The 16,017-nt window shown below is 36.2% G+C and overlaps 1 protein-coding gene and 1 pseudogene across 3 annotated transcripts in view; both read right to left on the bottom strand.

Moving 5' to 3' along the window:
• PDCL2 (phosducin like 2) overlaps positions 1 to 16,017 on the bottom strand; it is a 36,665-nt gene that overhangs the window by 17,246 nt on the left and 3,402 nt on the right. For all 3 annotated transcript variants that reach the window (XM_059160986.1, XM_059160977.1, XM_059160995.1), the window contains 2 exons: positions 2,409 to 2,529; positions 1,683 to 1,773 (listed from right to left, as the gene is read on the bottom strand). In XM_059160986.1, the coding sequence (XP_059016969.1) occupies positions 1,683 to 1,773; positions 2,409 to 2,439 (122 nt within the window). In that variant the 5' untranslated portion in view covers positions 2,440 to 2,529. The remainder of the gene's footprint in view (positions 1 to 1,682; positions 1,774 to 2,408; positions 2,530 to 16,017) is intronic.
• Positions 1,939 to 2,008, bottom strand: LOC131822814 (U4 spliceosomal RNA; annotated as a pseudogene).

Below are 16,017 nucleotides of genomic sequence, written 5' to 3'. Positions count from 1 at the left end.
GGAGCCTGATGTGGGACTCAATCCCGGACCCTGAGATCATGCCCTAAGCCAAAGGCAGACACTCAACCAACTAAGCCACCCAGGTGCCCTTGACAATGATTTTTCTATTTTCCTCATTCCATCTAACACTAATCTAATATTATACTGGAATTTTCAGTGAAAAAGAGGTGTTACTTTCTCTGAATTTTTTCACATATCAAGTTATTTATGTCACTGGGGAATTCTGGATATTTATTTTGTTATTCAGTATTATAAGTATTTATTTTGTTGTTCAAGTTGTTCCAACTATGGCCATTTTCTGATCTTTAGTTTGGCTCCTATACCTTTAAAACGCTTGTTTTCTTTAGCATTTCTTTACTTTCTGGCACCACAAGATGCTCCAGGCTCATACTTTAATTACTCAACTCACACAGTGTTCTCCCAGGAACAAAGATTCCTATTATTAAAGAATAGCATTTATAAAACAAGAGCAAAGAGCTAGGTACACTCATTGCTACCAGACTATTCCTGCTTCTAAACCAATTCACTGTTGTTGGGGTTGTTGTTGTTGTTGTTTTTCATTTTCATGTTAAAACAAACCATTCTTTTTTTTTTTTTTAAGATTTTATTTATTTATTTGACAGAAAGAGTGAGAAAGAGAACACAAGCAGGGGGATTGGGAGAGGGAAAAGCAGACTCCCTGCTGAGCAGGGTTCTCAATGCCCAGCTTGATCCCAGGATCCTGGGATCATGACCTGTGCCAAAGGCAGACACTTAACAACTGAGGCACCCAGGCACCCCTAAAACAAAGCATTCTTAGGGCTAATCCCACTTGATCAGGATGCATTGTCCTTTTTTAATTGCTAGATCTAATTAGCTAATATTTTGTTTAAAAATTTTGTGCCTATATTCATAAAAGGTATTTTTCTGTGACATTCAGGATAAGTTGAAAAAAATATATATCTGTTCTAATTTCTGAAAGAATTTATTTATGACTGGCATTTCATTATTTATTATATGATAGACATTATCTTAGATGGAAAACTGTGGCTCCTATTGGTCTTTTATTTTTCACTTTACTTATTTTCCACTTACATTTTCCACTTTACTTAAATGTAACTTGATGAAGTTCCACTGTATATCATTGGATAGTTTTGTTTTTTTACTTAAGCAAAGGCAAAAATATCAAGAAAAAGATTCCCATCTTCTATATAGTGAGTTGATTTTAAAATGTTCTTAAAAGGACACCTGACCAGTTCAGTTGGTAGAACATGTGACTTTTGATCTTGGGGTTGTGAGTTCAAGCCTCATGTTGGGTGTAAGGCTTACTTTAAAAAAAAAAAAAAAAAAAAGGGACAAAAAACTAAAATGTTCCTGGGGCAGCTGCGTGGCTCAGTCAGTTAAGCATCTGCCTTCAGCTCGGGTCATGATCCTGGGGTCTTTGGATCAAGACTTTCCCCAAAATCAGGCTCCCTTGGTCAGTGAAAAGTCGGCTTCTCCCTCTTTCTCTGACCCTCCTGTTCGTCCTCTCTCTTTCTCTCAAATAAATGAATAAATCTTAAAAAGAAAAAAAAACTAAAATGTTCTTAAAAACTCGTTTTGTTCTTTTAAAAAATCTATTCCATAGGAAAAATCAGATTTTGTTTGTTTTTTTCTTATACTTTTCCATTCAAAAACTAAGTTGCCCAAATAAATCACTGTACCTATATATTTCAATAGCTCTCATATCTTCTTCATCAAATTCATCTTCAGCTTCCTTTAACTGTGCAAGAGTCATCTTTTCATATGGTTTAACTAAAACAAAATAAATTATAGATAACTGAATTATTTAAAAAGCAGTTTTTACTTTATAGTCACATGGCTAGAAAATACAATGTATAGATAAATGGAGATAAATAATATCTTTAATGTTGCAGGTTCTCCAATATATAAATCTACTTTCCAGCTGACTGCTTCAGCTTTGTTTAATTAGCAATAATCGCGCCTCGGATAAACCTCATTGGCTACGATACTGCCACTGCGCAAAGCTTTCAGCTTTGTTTAAAGTATGAATTTCCCTCCAAATTCACAGAACTACCAAACTACATTAAACTAGATGTGAACATCAATTAGACACCATAGATTTAGATTTCCCAAGTACTTGAAAATCTTGACAAATGAAACACACTACACACATGATCAAAATAGAAGATAATCACGAGGTGAAGGAATATGGCAGAGAAAAGTCTCATTAGGTTAGATTCCAGGACATTACAGCTCTGTTACTAACTAGTTTATGACATTTGACAGATCAATTAAAAATTTTATGTGTCAGCACCCTAATTTTAAAAGTATGGGTGGGATTTCTAATGTTCTTTCTCCCTCTAAGTTTATAAAATACACTTTCACTATCATCATCTCTATCCAGCCCACTAAATGCATAACTGTACCCATTGCTTCTTTCTGTAAACGTAAAACCATCTCTTCAATTTCATCTTTTGGCTCTTCTTTTGGAGGAAGAATGCCAAAATCTCTTAAAATTTCATTCCATTCTGTATCTTCATTTGGATCCTATTAAAAAAAAATAGAAAATCTATTAACATAGTTGTACATTTTAATATGTGTATGTGAAATTGATATATAGCATTTTCAACGATGCAATTGTTCAGGAGCTCTATGATAAGTAGACAATTAGTTTCAAAAACTAGAACGAAGTGACCTACTTTATCCTCACTTCCCAGCACTAGCAGTACTACATACTTCAATAAATAGGATACATCCTCTACCCTTAAAATTATCCTGAGATGCTTAATAAAAAATCAATTTGGAACACATATATCAAATATTAATGAAGTAAACTCATAAATCATGGAAAATTCTCTGATGATTACAGAAGGCAAACGAATTCACACCATGCACAAATACTGTTTTGTTTTTCTATATAGGCCTTTAAGACCTCCAGGGGAACACGTTTCTCTTTTCAACTATATAGCTTCAAGGGACTCTCACTCCCAGGCTAAATGTTAGAAGAAGCTAGGAATTTTTCCATATTTTAAATTCTAATTACAGTTTCTTTCTTAAAAGTTAACCTTGTTTTCCTTGTAAATTAGACTTTGATATTTAATTTGCTTCTTTTCCAAAAGTTGTAGTATATTAACTCTTTTCTTTCTGGTCTGCTGCCCATTTTCTTTGGTATTTCCAGAAGAAGAGAGAACTTTTTATACAGGAAGGAATACTGTGGCAAAGTATTTGATGACCCTGAATGATCTCCACATTCTGGTATTCAAATCCTTCCACAGCCCCCTCTCCTTGATTATGGGTGGGAACTGTGACATAATTCTCACCAAAAAAACATGGCAAAGATGAAGAAATGTTATTTCTGTGCTTGTACTCCATAACATTATAACTCCATCTTGCTAGCACTCTTTTCACTGGCTGGCTTTGATAAAGCAAGTTGCCATACTGTGAGGTGCTCTACGGAGAGAACTGTGTGACTATGCATAACCCACAATGCTAGAAATAGAGGTCCTTAGTCAAATAGCCCCAAAAGAACTAAATTCTGCCAAATATTATGTATGTGAACTTAGAAGTGGATCCTTTCTCTGTTGTACCTTTAAATGAGACCCCCAGCTTTGGCTGAGCCCAGCCACCAAGTCTGCGGTGCTTTGTCATGCAACAATTACAAATATAAGTGTCAACTTATTTCTCCTCTTCATTCTATTCTTTAGTCAAAGCTTTGTTTTTCTAGCCACTATTTGTCTTTTACTGGTCTCTCTATCCATGAGATCTTCCAATCCCTTTTCTTTCTATATGTCTCACAGTAAAAAATCAGTACCAGTAGACGTTCTGCACTTGGTAATGACAGACTACATAATTTGAATCAAACCTTTTGCTGAGAACATCTAGTAAAATGCAAGAATCAACAAGGCAGTGAAGAGAATTATCAGGAGAAGATCTTAGATGAGAAAGAGACCCAGAGAGGAATTCTATGTTTGGGGCTATTCCCCTTGGATCCACTACCAGTTCTGCAAAGACCAAGATGCTGAGAAATTGAATAAAGGCTCACGGATTTGAGCACAGTGACCAGAGACAGAAATCATTAAGAAAATGATAACTAGGAGATCATCACATATTTGGAATTTAAGAAAACACTTTCTAAATAACTCATAGGTCAGAGAAAAAAATCCCAATGGGAATTAAAAAGCATTAGGAATTGAATGATAACAATAATGCAACTACATATGCAACTAAAGCAGTTAATAAAAAAAATTTCACACCCATAATTTGATATTTATATAAAACAAAAAAGGTTTAAATATTAAGAATTCAACCAAGGAAGCTGGAAATTTTCAGAAAATCAAGATAAATGGCAAAAAAAAATCAAAATGAAGATTAAAATGATGCAATTTAAAGTGAATATCGAATAGTATTAACAACAACAACAAAAAAGAATAGTATTAACAATGAGAAATACTGGTTCTTAGAGAAGATTAAAGAAATTGATAAACACTTAACCAAGACTGATCAAAAAACAAAAAGTGAGAAGGCACAAAAATACAATAGTAGCAACGTAAAAGGGGAACTCTTGACAGGTGATACAAATATTTTACCCGAGGGTCCTCTCTATTGTATGTTGCTCATCTTTTTTTTTTTTTTTCCTACTTTAAGGTGGAAGCTTAGATCACTGACTATGAACATTTCTTTTCTAATATAAACATTTATAGCTATATATTTCCCTTTTACAAATTCTTTAGCTACACCTTACAAATCTTGGTATATTGTAACTTTATCATTCAATTAAAAATATTTCTCTTTTGTAATTTTTTACTGACATTTTAATTTTAAAATGATTAAAATTAATTTTAATTTTCAAATGATTTGAACTTTCCTAGATAGCTTATTAATAATCTATAATTTAATTCTCTTTGGTTAGAGAACATACTTTGTTAAGATTTTGGTTTTTTTGAAATGTATTGACTTGTTTTATAACCCAGTATATGATGTATTTTTGTGAATGCTTGAAAAAAGTGTGTATTCTGCCGCCAATGGGTATATTTCTCTAAAAATCAAAAGATGATTGACAGATTTGTTCAAATTTTCTATTTCGTTAGCAATTTTCATACTTAGTTGTTCTATCAATTACTAAGAGGAGAGGTGTTAAAATCTCAAATTATGACTGTGGATTTGCTTTATATTTTAGAAGCCTAATTATTAGGCAAATACACAGCTATATTTGTAATATCTTCTAGATGAATTTCTCCTATCATTCTGAAATCTTCCTCTTTATTTCTAATAGTAATCCTCTTTAAATTTGTATTCTCTTAAAATTTAAACAATTTTTTGCATTATTTCTTTCTATTTTTTTAGCCCTCTTGTCTTTCTTCACTTTCTAGGATTCCAGGTCATGTATGTTAACCCATTTAATAATGGGTTCATTAAATTTCTATTCACTTTGCTTGAATATTTTTTCTCTATTCTTCAAATGGACACTTTCTACTGATGCATCTTCAAGGTCACCTACTCTTCTGCTGACTCTGGTTTGCTGTGAAGCCTGTTCAATGAATTTTTTATTACATTTGTTAATCTTCTCAGTTATAAAACTTCCACTTCGGTATTTTATTACTCTATTTCTCTGCTAAGCTTCTCCATCTGTTAATTCATTTTCCTTTAATTCCTTAAAGATATTTACAATAGCTGTTTTAAATTCTTTGTTAACCTCAATATCTGGATAATCTTAGGATGTTTCTATTGATTGCTCCACTTTTTTTTTTTTTTAAAGATTTTATTTATTTATTTGACAGAGAGAAATTACAAGTACACTGAGAGGCAGGCAGAGAGAGAGAGAAGGAAGCAGGCTCCCTGCCGAGCAGAGAGCCCGATGTGGGACTCGATCCCAGGACCCTGAGATCATGACCTGAGCCGAAGGCAGCGGCTTAACCCACTGAGCCACCCAGGCGCCCCTGCTCCACTTTTTAATATAGATCATATTTTCATCTTTTCTTTTTGCTTGTCTAATGATTTTGTATACTAGACATTGAGGATGACCGAGATTCATGATTCTGTTGTGTTGTTCCTCGTAAATGTGCCGATTTTTATACTTTTGGGCAATTAACTTGGCTGGGCTCAAACACCAAACTATTTCAACTGAAATGGTCAGCAGCTGGAACCTCAGACTATTCGGTTCTTTCACTTTCCAGTGGTGACTTTTTACAGGCTCCTCAGAGCATCCTACGTACATATGGAGTTTAACTGACCAAGAGTTGGATGGATTTTATACATAGAATTTAAGGATCCTTTCTACATTACTTTCCTTTCTGAGACTTCCCCACAATTCTCCCACCACTTTAGTAGCCCAGCACTTTACCCTCCAACAACTCAATCATTTTCTATCTCCCTGTGACAATGATTGTAGAATGGCCTTCAGGTACTCAACAATATCTAATCTTTTTTAACCTATTATGAAGGTTTTTAAATAATCCACAAATTCAGGGTGCCTGGATGGCTCAGTGGGTTGAAGCCTCTGCCTTCAGCTCGGGTCATGATCCCAGGCTCCTGGGATCGAGCCTCACATCGGGCTCTCCACATGGCGGGGAGCCTACTCCCTCCTCTCTCTCTGCCTGCTTCTCTGCCTACTTGTGATCTCTGTCAAATAAATTAAAAAAAAAAAAATTAAAAGAAAATTTAAATAAAGAAAGAAATCCATAAATTCACACTCCTTTTTGGAGAAGTGAAGTTTCATCCCACTCCCATTGAGTAGGCTGGACCCAGTGTCTCAATTCTAATAAACTGAAAACATGATGGAAGTGATACCTCTTGATTTCTGAGACTAAGTCAGAATAGGCATTGCTGCCAGTTTTTTCTCTCAATCTCTTTCATCTCTTGCTCGGGGGAAAACCAGCTGCCATGCTGTAAAGATGCTCAAGCAGCCCATGTTAGTCTGTCTGCTTGTGCTGCCACAGCAGAATATAAGACTGGGTGGCTTAAATAGAATTTTATTTTCTCATAGTTCTGGAGACTGCACATCCCAGATAAGGTACCAGGCAAGGTTAGTTTTTAATGAGACACCTGGCTTGCAGGTGGCCACCTTCTTGCTGTATTAACACATGAACTTTCCTCTGTGCACAGAGAAAAACTGGGGAGTTGGCGTGGAGAGAACATTCTCATGTCCCTTACTCATCTTAGAAGGACACCAGTCCTTTTGGATTAGAAACCGAACTTTATGACTCCATTTAACCTTAACTATCTTCTTAAACATGCTGTTTCCAAATATAGTCACATTTGGGGTTAGGGTCTCAACATATGAATTTTGGGAAGACACAATTCATTCCATAAAACAGCCCTATTGAAAAGTTCAAATGGTGGGAAGCTGAGGCCTCCTGAAAGCAGTCATGTGAGTAAGCCATGTTGGAAGCAGATTCTGCAGCCCCAGCTGATGTGTTAATGATAAACGCTTATTAGGTATTTCGAGCCACAGCCACCTGGCTAAGCCACTCACAGACTTCTGACCCCCAGAAACTTTGAGATAATAAATATTTGTTGTATTAAGCTGCTAGAGTTCGGGCTATTTTATCACACCGTAATTGGTAACTAATATGCTTATTCATGCAGGGGCTTTTGTCTTAGTTTCTTTTTTTTAAACTTCTAGAAATCTTTATTAAAAAAATAATCAGAGATGTAAAAAAAATAATTCCTGTTCCCCTATTTACCACAGCAGTATTCATAATAGCAAAACTTAGAAACTTTAGTATTCAGCAAAAAAATTAGAGGTCCATTCATCTTTTTACTACAAGTATAGTTTCTATTTCTACAAGCTCCTTTCCATTCCTTTATCTATTCATTCCTTTTTTTTGTATTTTAATCAAAGTATTTCATTTTTCTATTCATTCATTTAAAATTTTAATTTCATTACAGTTAATATACAGTGCTACATTAATTTCAGGTATACAATACAGTGATTCAGCAATTCTATATATTACTCACACTGTTCATCATGATAAGTATATATTTTTTTAAAGATTTTATTTATTTGACAGAGGGAGAGAGAACAAAAGCCAGGGGAAAGGCAGAGGGTCAGACATGGGGCTCAATCCCATGACCTGAGCCAAATGCAGACGCTTAACTGATGGAGCCACCCAGATACCCCATGATAAGTATATTCTTTTTCCATCACCGATTTCATCCATCTCCCCATTCACCTCCCTGTCGGTAACTACCAGTTTGTTCTCTATAGTTAAAGTCTGTTATTTTATTTTATTTTGTTTTGTTTCTAACTTCCACATTGAGTGAAATAATGTATTTGTCTTTCTTCGACTTATTTCACTTAGCATTATACTCTTTAGAGCCATCTGTGTTATTGCAAATGGCAAGATTTCATTTTTTTATGGCTAAGTAATATTCCTCCCTCTGTGTATGTGTGTGTGTGTGTGTGTGTGTGTGTGTGTGTGTGTGTCACATCTTCTTATCCATTCATCTATTGAAGGATACTTGGGCTATTTGTTCATTCTTTTTTTTTTTTTTTTTAAGATTTTATTTATTTATTTATTTATTTGACAGACAGAGATCACAAGTAGGCAGAGAGGCAGGCAGAGAGAGAGAGGAGGAAGCAGGCTCCCTGCTGAGCAGAGAGCCCGATGCGGGGCTCGATCCCAGGACCCTAGGATCATGACCTGAGCCGAAGGCAGAGGCTTTAACCCACTGAGCCACTCAGGCGCCCCTATTTGTTCATTCTTAATAGTTTCCTATATAAACTCATCTTTGTAATCTCACTTTCTAGTTCTTTGAACACTTCATGACAAGGATTTTGTCTTGGGCAATTACAGTCCTTAGGAATCTAAATTTGTTATTTCTTGCCTTTGTTTAGCATTTGTAGTAGTCTTATGTGATTATTTTGGGATAATATTTCTTCTAAAATGTGAGATCATATTTCTTTTAAAATGTGGGTGTTTTCTGGCTATCCTGCAAATTTTCTTCAAAGAGGGTATGCTTCATTGTTAACCAGGAGTACTGTTTCTCACTCATCAAACTTCTTATACCTCCCTAGAGGACTTTTGATAATAGAGAGTTTCTCCTGTAACCTCGATTGTTCCAAAGGTCAATGTGTTGCTTTGGTCTTCACGCCTCAGGGAACCCTTCCTTGCTGCCTACACATCTTCAGTTTTTCTCCACCTCTCAGCTCTTTGTAGTTCCAGTCCTGAATCCTGCCTCTGTTGATCTGACCCTGGTGACCCCTTAGCCTGGATCCTGGATATTCCCACCCACAACATAGTCTTACTTCCCACTCAGGGCTCAACCCTCATTTGTCTGTTTGGGAGTGGAGCAGCTCCCAGAGACTCTATGAGAGCAGCAAGACTACATACAAGTTTTGTGGGTTTGTTTGTTTTTTTTAATTCAATTAGCCAACATACCGTACCTCATTAATTTCAGATGTAGAGTTCAGTTAATCATCAGCTGCATATAACACCCAGTGTTCATCACATCACGTGCCCTTAATGCCCATTATCACCCAGTTATCCCATTTCCCCACCCACCACCCCTCCAACAACCCTTCGTTTACATACAAGTTTTTTTGCAGACTGTATTTGTTGTGGATTTTTTTTGTGGATAGTGAGTGTTCCTCAAAGCTCACAGTTACTAATAACTCAAAAGCAGAACTTCCTTTTCCCTTTTGTGGCTTATCCATCCATTTATGTTCAACTGTATCTACATGTTTTAGACATATAAACATATAGCATATAGTTAGGGGTTTTTATTTTTAATCCAGTCTACTATTAGAGCATAGAGTCCATTTACATTCTAGGTAAATATGGATATTCTAGGTTTAGATCTACCATTTTATTTTGTGCTTCTCTGTTGGTCCTTTCTGTTTTATGTTTATAATACATCAACTCCACGTACCCCTTTTCCAACTTACATGTTACTGTCTTAGTTCAAGCTGCTGTAACAAATTTACTGTTGACTGTGGCTGATAAACAACAGAAATTTATTTTTCACAGTTCTAAAGGCTGTAAATCAGAGATCAGAGTGCTAGCATGGTTGGGTCCTGGTGAAAGCCCTCTTCTGAGTTGCAGATGGCTGCCTTCTCCTTGCAGCCTTTCATGGCTGAAAGACAGCAAGCTAGCTCTCTGGCCTCTTCTTTTTGTGGGCAGTAATCCCATTCATGAGTAATTCCCGCCTTCATGACCTGATTACCTTCGAAAGACTCCACCTCCAAATGCCATCACACTGGGGATATTTCAACATGAATTTTGGGAGAGGGGCCATAAGTTACCCCTCTGTAACTCATTCTATTTCCATATTTTTTTTCTTAATAATACATTATCATCATTAATATTGCTGTTATAATTAGCCAACATTTCCTTAGATTTACTCACATTATTTACCATCTTTTTCTTCCATTCCTTGTTGAATTTCAGACCATCCATGTGGAAACACTCTCCCTCTCAACCTTGAGAATTCCCCTTAGTCAAAACTTGCTAGGGCATTATTCTCTCAAATACCTTCAGCATGTTTTTATTTTGCTCTCTTTATAAAAATAATTTTTCTTTGCTCAGCCATAAAATATAATGAGATCTTGCCATTTGCAACAACATGGAGAGACCTAGAGGCTATACTGCTAAGTGAAATAAGTCAATCAGAGGGACAAATACCATATTATTTCATTTATATGTGGAATTTAAGAAACAAAACAAATGAACAAAGAAAAAAGAGACAAAAACAAAAAACAAAAAACAAAAAACAACCCAGATCTTAAATACAGAGAACAAACTGGTGGTTGCCAGAGGGGTGGGAGGTGAGGGGATGGGTGAAATAGTAAAAGTGGATTAAGAGTACACTTATCTTGATGAACACTGAAAAAATGTACAGAACTGTTAAATCATACTGCACACCAGAAGCTAATATAACACAATAGATTTATTATACTTCAATAAAAAACAATAAAATAGAATAGAGTCCAACAAATCTGGAAGCCTAAAAAATAATTTTTCTGAGTATAGTTTTTTTTCTCCCTACACACTATTCACTACTTTTTAGATCTGCTGTTGAAAAATCAGTTCCCGATCTCTTACACTTTTGAAGATAATTTGTCTTTTCTTTGTTTGCCTGCATTTGACATTTTCTTCGTAGTTCTATGCAGGGTTGCATGATGTATTTAGTTGTGTATGTAAGTCCCAAAGGCAGGCTACCTCAAAATGGGCCACTTTGGCACACTGGTTATTTTAAATTAAAATTAGTTAAGAGACAGACTTATGCAAGGACACTCAAGACTCTTCTGTCCCCCTGAAATCAGGAAATAAATCTTCCATGTGAAAAGTACCCTCCCTGCAACAGGAGGTAAAGAGACATCCTTATCACCAAAGATGGGAAATTTAGAGCCCAGAAGCCTGTATTAATAACCCTTGTTCCTTTTTACTAATTTACTACCATAGCCCAAATTGTTTAGAATTCCTTACTAACTGAAGTTCCCAAAAGTTTTCTTTGTCAATTCCTCACAGATTTACTGTATCTAGAAAGTATAAAAACTATCTGTCTCCATCATTTCTTTAAATCTCAGTATCATCAGTGCATCTGGGTGGCTCAGTGGGTTAAAGTCTCTGCCTTCAGCTCGGGTCATGGGATTGAGCCCCACATCGGACTCTCTGCTCAACAAGGAGCCTGCTTCCCCCTCTCTCTCTCTGCCTGCCTGTCTACTTGTGATCTCTCTGTCAAATAAATAAAATCTTTAAAAAAAATCTCAGTATCATCATTGGGTCTCCATGTGCACATAATAAAACTTTGTTTTTTTTCTCTGTTACTATATCTTATGTAAATTTAATTTAGTCCAGCTGGAAGATTTTGAAGATAGAGAAGAATTTTTCCTTCCCTTCATGTACTTCTTTCATTTATCCTATGTGGATTCACTGGGCTTTTAGAAATTGTAGAATGGCATCTTTTAAAAGTGCTGGAAAATTCAACTCTACAACTGAAATCCAACCTGAAATGCCAGATTTTTGCTTATTTATTAAGTTTTGTACCTTTCCATATTTCCATAATGACCTGATAAACCTATCCACCAATAGTTTTTATTCCTTTTATTGCACATTTTCATTTCAAGACTTTTCATTTAGCTCTTCACCAAAAATTTTTACTATGGCAAATGTAAATAATATGAAATTTACTACCTTAACCATTTTTGAAAGGAACACTTTAGTGGCCTTAAGTACCTTCATCCTGTGATACAATGATCACCATTATTCATCTCCAGAATGTTTCATCATCCCAAAATCAAATTCTGTACCTATTAAACAATAGCTCCCCATTCCTGAGCTGTACCCTAGCCTTGGTAACCACTATTTTACTTTCTGTCTCTATGAATTTGACTGTCCTAGTTTACCTCAGATGAGTGGAATCATACAGTATTTGTCCTCTTGTGACTGGTGTATTACCTTTGGCATGTTTTCAAAGATCACCCATGTGGAAACATGAATTAGAATCTCCTTCCCTTGTAAGTCTGAATAATATTCTATTTTAAGTACACCCCACAGTTTGTTTATCCATTCATTCACTGATGGACATTTGGGTTGTTTCCAATATCAATGTACAAGTTTGTTGGAGTCCCTTTCAAATCTTTTGACTATATACCTAGGAGTGGAATTGCTGGATCAAATGATAATTCTACATGTAACTTTTTGGGGAACTACCCTAATGTTTTCCACAGCAGTTGCACTATTTTACATTCCCTCCAGCAAACCCACAAGATTTTAATTTCTCCACATCCTCATCAACACTTGTCATTTTCTGTTTTGATAATTATTACCTTATAAGTGTGGCCTCTGATTGGGAATTTTATTTTTATGTTTTTAAAAGATTTATTTATTTTAGATAGAACATGTACACAAGCAGGAGGCAGAAAGAGAGAGAGAAACCCAGGCAGACTCTGCACTGAGCATGGAGCTTGATACGAAGGCTTAATCTCATGACTCTGAGATCATGACTTAACCAAAACGAAGATTCAGTCAGATGCTTAGCTTATTATGCCACCCAGGTGCCCCTATTTATTTTTATTTTTAAACTTTTTTTTTTTTTTACTATAAACTCTACACCCAATGTGAGCTTGAAGTCACAACCCCAAGATCAAGTCACAGGTTCTACTGACTAAGCTAGTTAGGTGCCCCTGTGATTCTGACTTAGAGTTCTCTAACAATTAATGATATTGAGCAGCTTTTTATGTGCTTATCGGCCATTTGTATGTCTTCTTTGAAGAGATATATATTCAAATTCTTTGCCCATTTAAAAAAAATTTTTATTTTTAAAATTTCTTTTCAGTGTTCCAGAATTCATTGTTTATGCACCACCCCCAGTGCTCCATGCAATACATGCCCTCCTTAATACCCACCACCAGGCTCACCCAACCTCCCATCCCCCTCCCCTCCAAAACCCTCAGATTGTTTTTCAGAGTAGAGAGTCTCTCATGGTTCATCTCCCCTTCTAATTTCCCCCAATTCCTTCTCTCCAGCTCCCCATGTCCGAGTTATTCCTTATACTCCACAAATAAGCAAAACCATATGAAAATTGACTCTCTCTGACTGACTTATTTCACTCAGCATAACTCTTCCAGTCCTGTCCACGTTGATACAAAAGTTGGGTATTCATCCTTTCTGATGGAGGCATAATACTCCATAGTGTATATGGACCACATCTTCCTTATCCATTCGTCTGTTGAAGGGCATCTTGGTTCTTTCCACAGTTTGGCGATTGTGGCCATTGCTGCTATGAACACTGGAGTACACATGGCCCTTCTTTTCACTACATCTGTATCTTTGGGGCAAATATCCAGTAGTGCAATTGCAGGGTGCTAGAGAAGCTCTATTTTTAATTTCTTGAGGAATCTCCACACTATTTTCCAAAGTGGCTGCATCAACTTGCATTTCCACCAACAGTGGAAGAGGGTTCCCCTTTCTCCACATCTTCTCCAACACAACATTTACTGTCTTGTTAATTTTGGCCAGTCTAACTGGTGTAAGGTGGTATCTCAATGTGGTTTTGATTTGAATCTCCCGATGGCTAGTAGTGATGAATATTTTTTCATGGGTCTTTAGCCATTTGTATGTCTTCATTGGAGAAATGTCTGTTCATGTCTTCTGCCCATTTTTGACATGATTATCTGTTTTGGGTGTGTTCAGTTTGAGGAGTTCTTTATAGATCCTGGATAATAGCCCTTTGTTTGTATTGTCATTTGCGAATATCTTCTCCCATTCTGTGGATTGTCTCTTTGTTTTGCTGACTGTTTCCTTTGCTGTGCAGAAGCTTTGCCCATTTAAAAAAATCTTTTGTTTTTGTTTTGGAATAAAGAAAATTGTTTAAGAGCAGTTTTAGGTTTACAACAAAATTGAGAGGAAGGTACAGGGATTTCCCATATACCCTTGTACCCACATATGCATAGCCTTGCCCATTAACAATATCCTTCACCAGAGTGGTAACTTTGTTTAAAGCAAATTCTTCACAGGTGTCACAATAAGGGGCACCTGGCTGGTTCAGTCAGTTAGGCATCTGCCTTTGGCTAGGGCTGTGACCCCAGGGTCCTAAGATCAAGCCCCAAGTCAGAGTACCAGCTCAGCAGGAGGTCTGCTTGCTCTTCTCTGTCTGTTGCTACCCCTGGCTTGTGCTCTCTCTCTAGCAAATAAATAAAATCTTTAATAAATAAGATGTTGATTCAACATTTTTTAAGAAGCCAAAATAAAACAGCAACAATTTTTTTTTATTTTATTAAGACTTTATTTTTTAAACAGTTTTAGGTTCATAGCAAAACTCAAAAATACGTGATTTCCCATATACCTCTGCCCCACATATGCACAGCTGCTACCATTACCAATATTCTCCACAAGAATAACACATTTTTCACAAGTGGTGAACCTACATCGGCACATCATACTCACCCAAAGTCTACAGTGTACATTGTGGTTTCCCTCTGGGTGTATATTTTATGAGTTTGGTAAAACACATGATGACATGTACTCATTGTTATGGTACCATACAGTCTATTTTCCCTATACTAAAAATCCTCTGTGCTCTGCCTATTCATCCGCCCCCCCCCCCCGCTTCTTTTTTTTTCCCCCCATTTTTAAATTGGGTTGTCTTTTTATTGTTGAAATTTTAAAAATTAATATATAATGTATTATTTACTTCAGGGGTACAGGTCTGTGAATCATCAGTCTTACACAATTCACAGCCTTCACCATAGCACATACCCTCCCCAATATCCATAACCAAGCCATCCTATCCCTGCCTCTCCACCCCACCTCCCAGCAACCCTCAGTTTATTTCCTGAGATTTAGAGTCTCTTATGGTTTATCTCCCTCCCTGGTCCCATCTTGTTTCATTTTTTCCCTCCCTACCCCCCATAATCCCCTGCTCTCCTTCTCAGATTCCTCGAATCAGAGAGATCCAACAATTGTCTTTCTCTGATTGACTTTTTGTTTAGCATAATACCCTCTAGTTCCATCCACATTGTTGCAAATGCCAGGATTTTGTTTTTTGATGGCTACATAGTATTCCATTGTATATATATACCACAACTTCTTTATCCAGTCATCTGTTGATGGACATCTAGGTTCTTTCCATAGTTTGGCTATTGTTCTCCCCCCTTTTCAACCAGTTATCTTTTGAATGTCTCCATAGTTTTCCAAAGTGGTATATAGTTGGGATCAGTTAGTTTATGGTCTTCTCAGATAGATTTCTTTCACTTAGTAATATGCATTTAAGGCTCCTCTATGTCTTTTTATGGTTTGATAACTCATTTCTTTTTAAGCACTAAATAATGTTCTATTTTCTGAATATACCCCATTTAATTTATCCATTCACCTACTAAAGGACATCTTGGTTGCTTCCAAGTTTTGACAATATGACTAAAGCTGCTGTTAACACCCAAGTGCAGGTTTTTGTGTGGATGTAACTTTCCAACTCTTTTGGGTAAATACCAAGGAATGTGATTGCTGGATTGAATGATAAGAGTATGTATAATATTTTAAGAAACTGTCTTCCAAGGGCTATATATCTTTGCATTCCCACCAGCCATAAATGAGC

Source organism: Mustela lutreola, chromosome 1, assembly GCF_030435805.1.
Source record: "Mustela lutreola isolate mMusLut2 chromosome 1, mMusLut2.pri, whole genome shotgun sequence".
NCBI lineage: Eukaryota > Metazoa > Chordata > Mammalia > Carnivora > Mustelidae > Mustela > Mustela lutreola.
The sequence above is the reverse complement of the archived record's forward strand: the minus strand, read 5'-3'. Positions and strand labels throughout refer to the sequence as shown.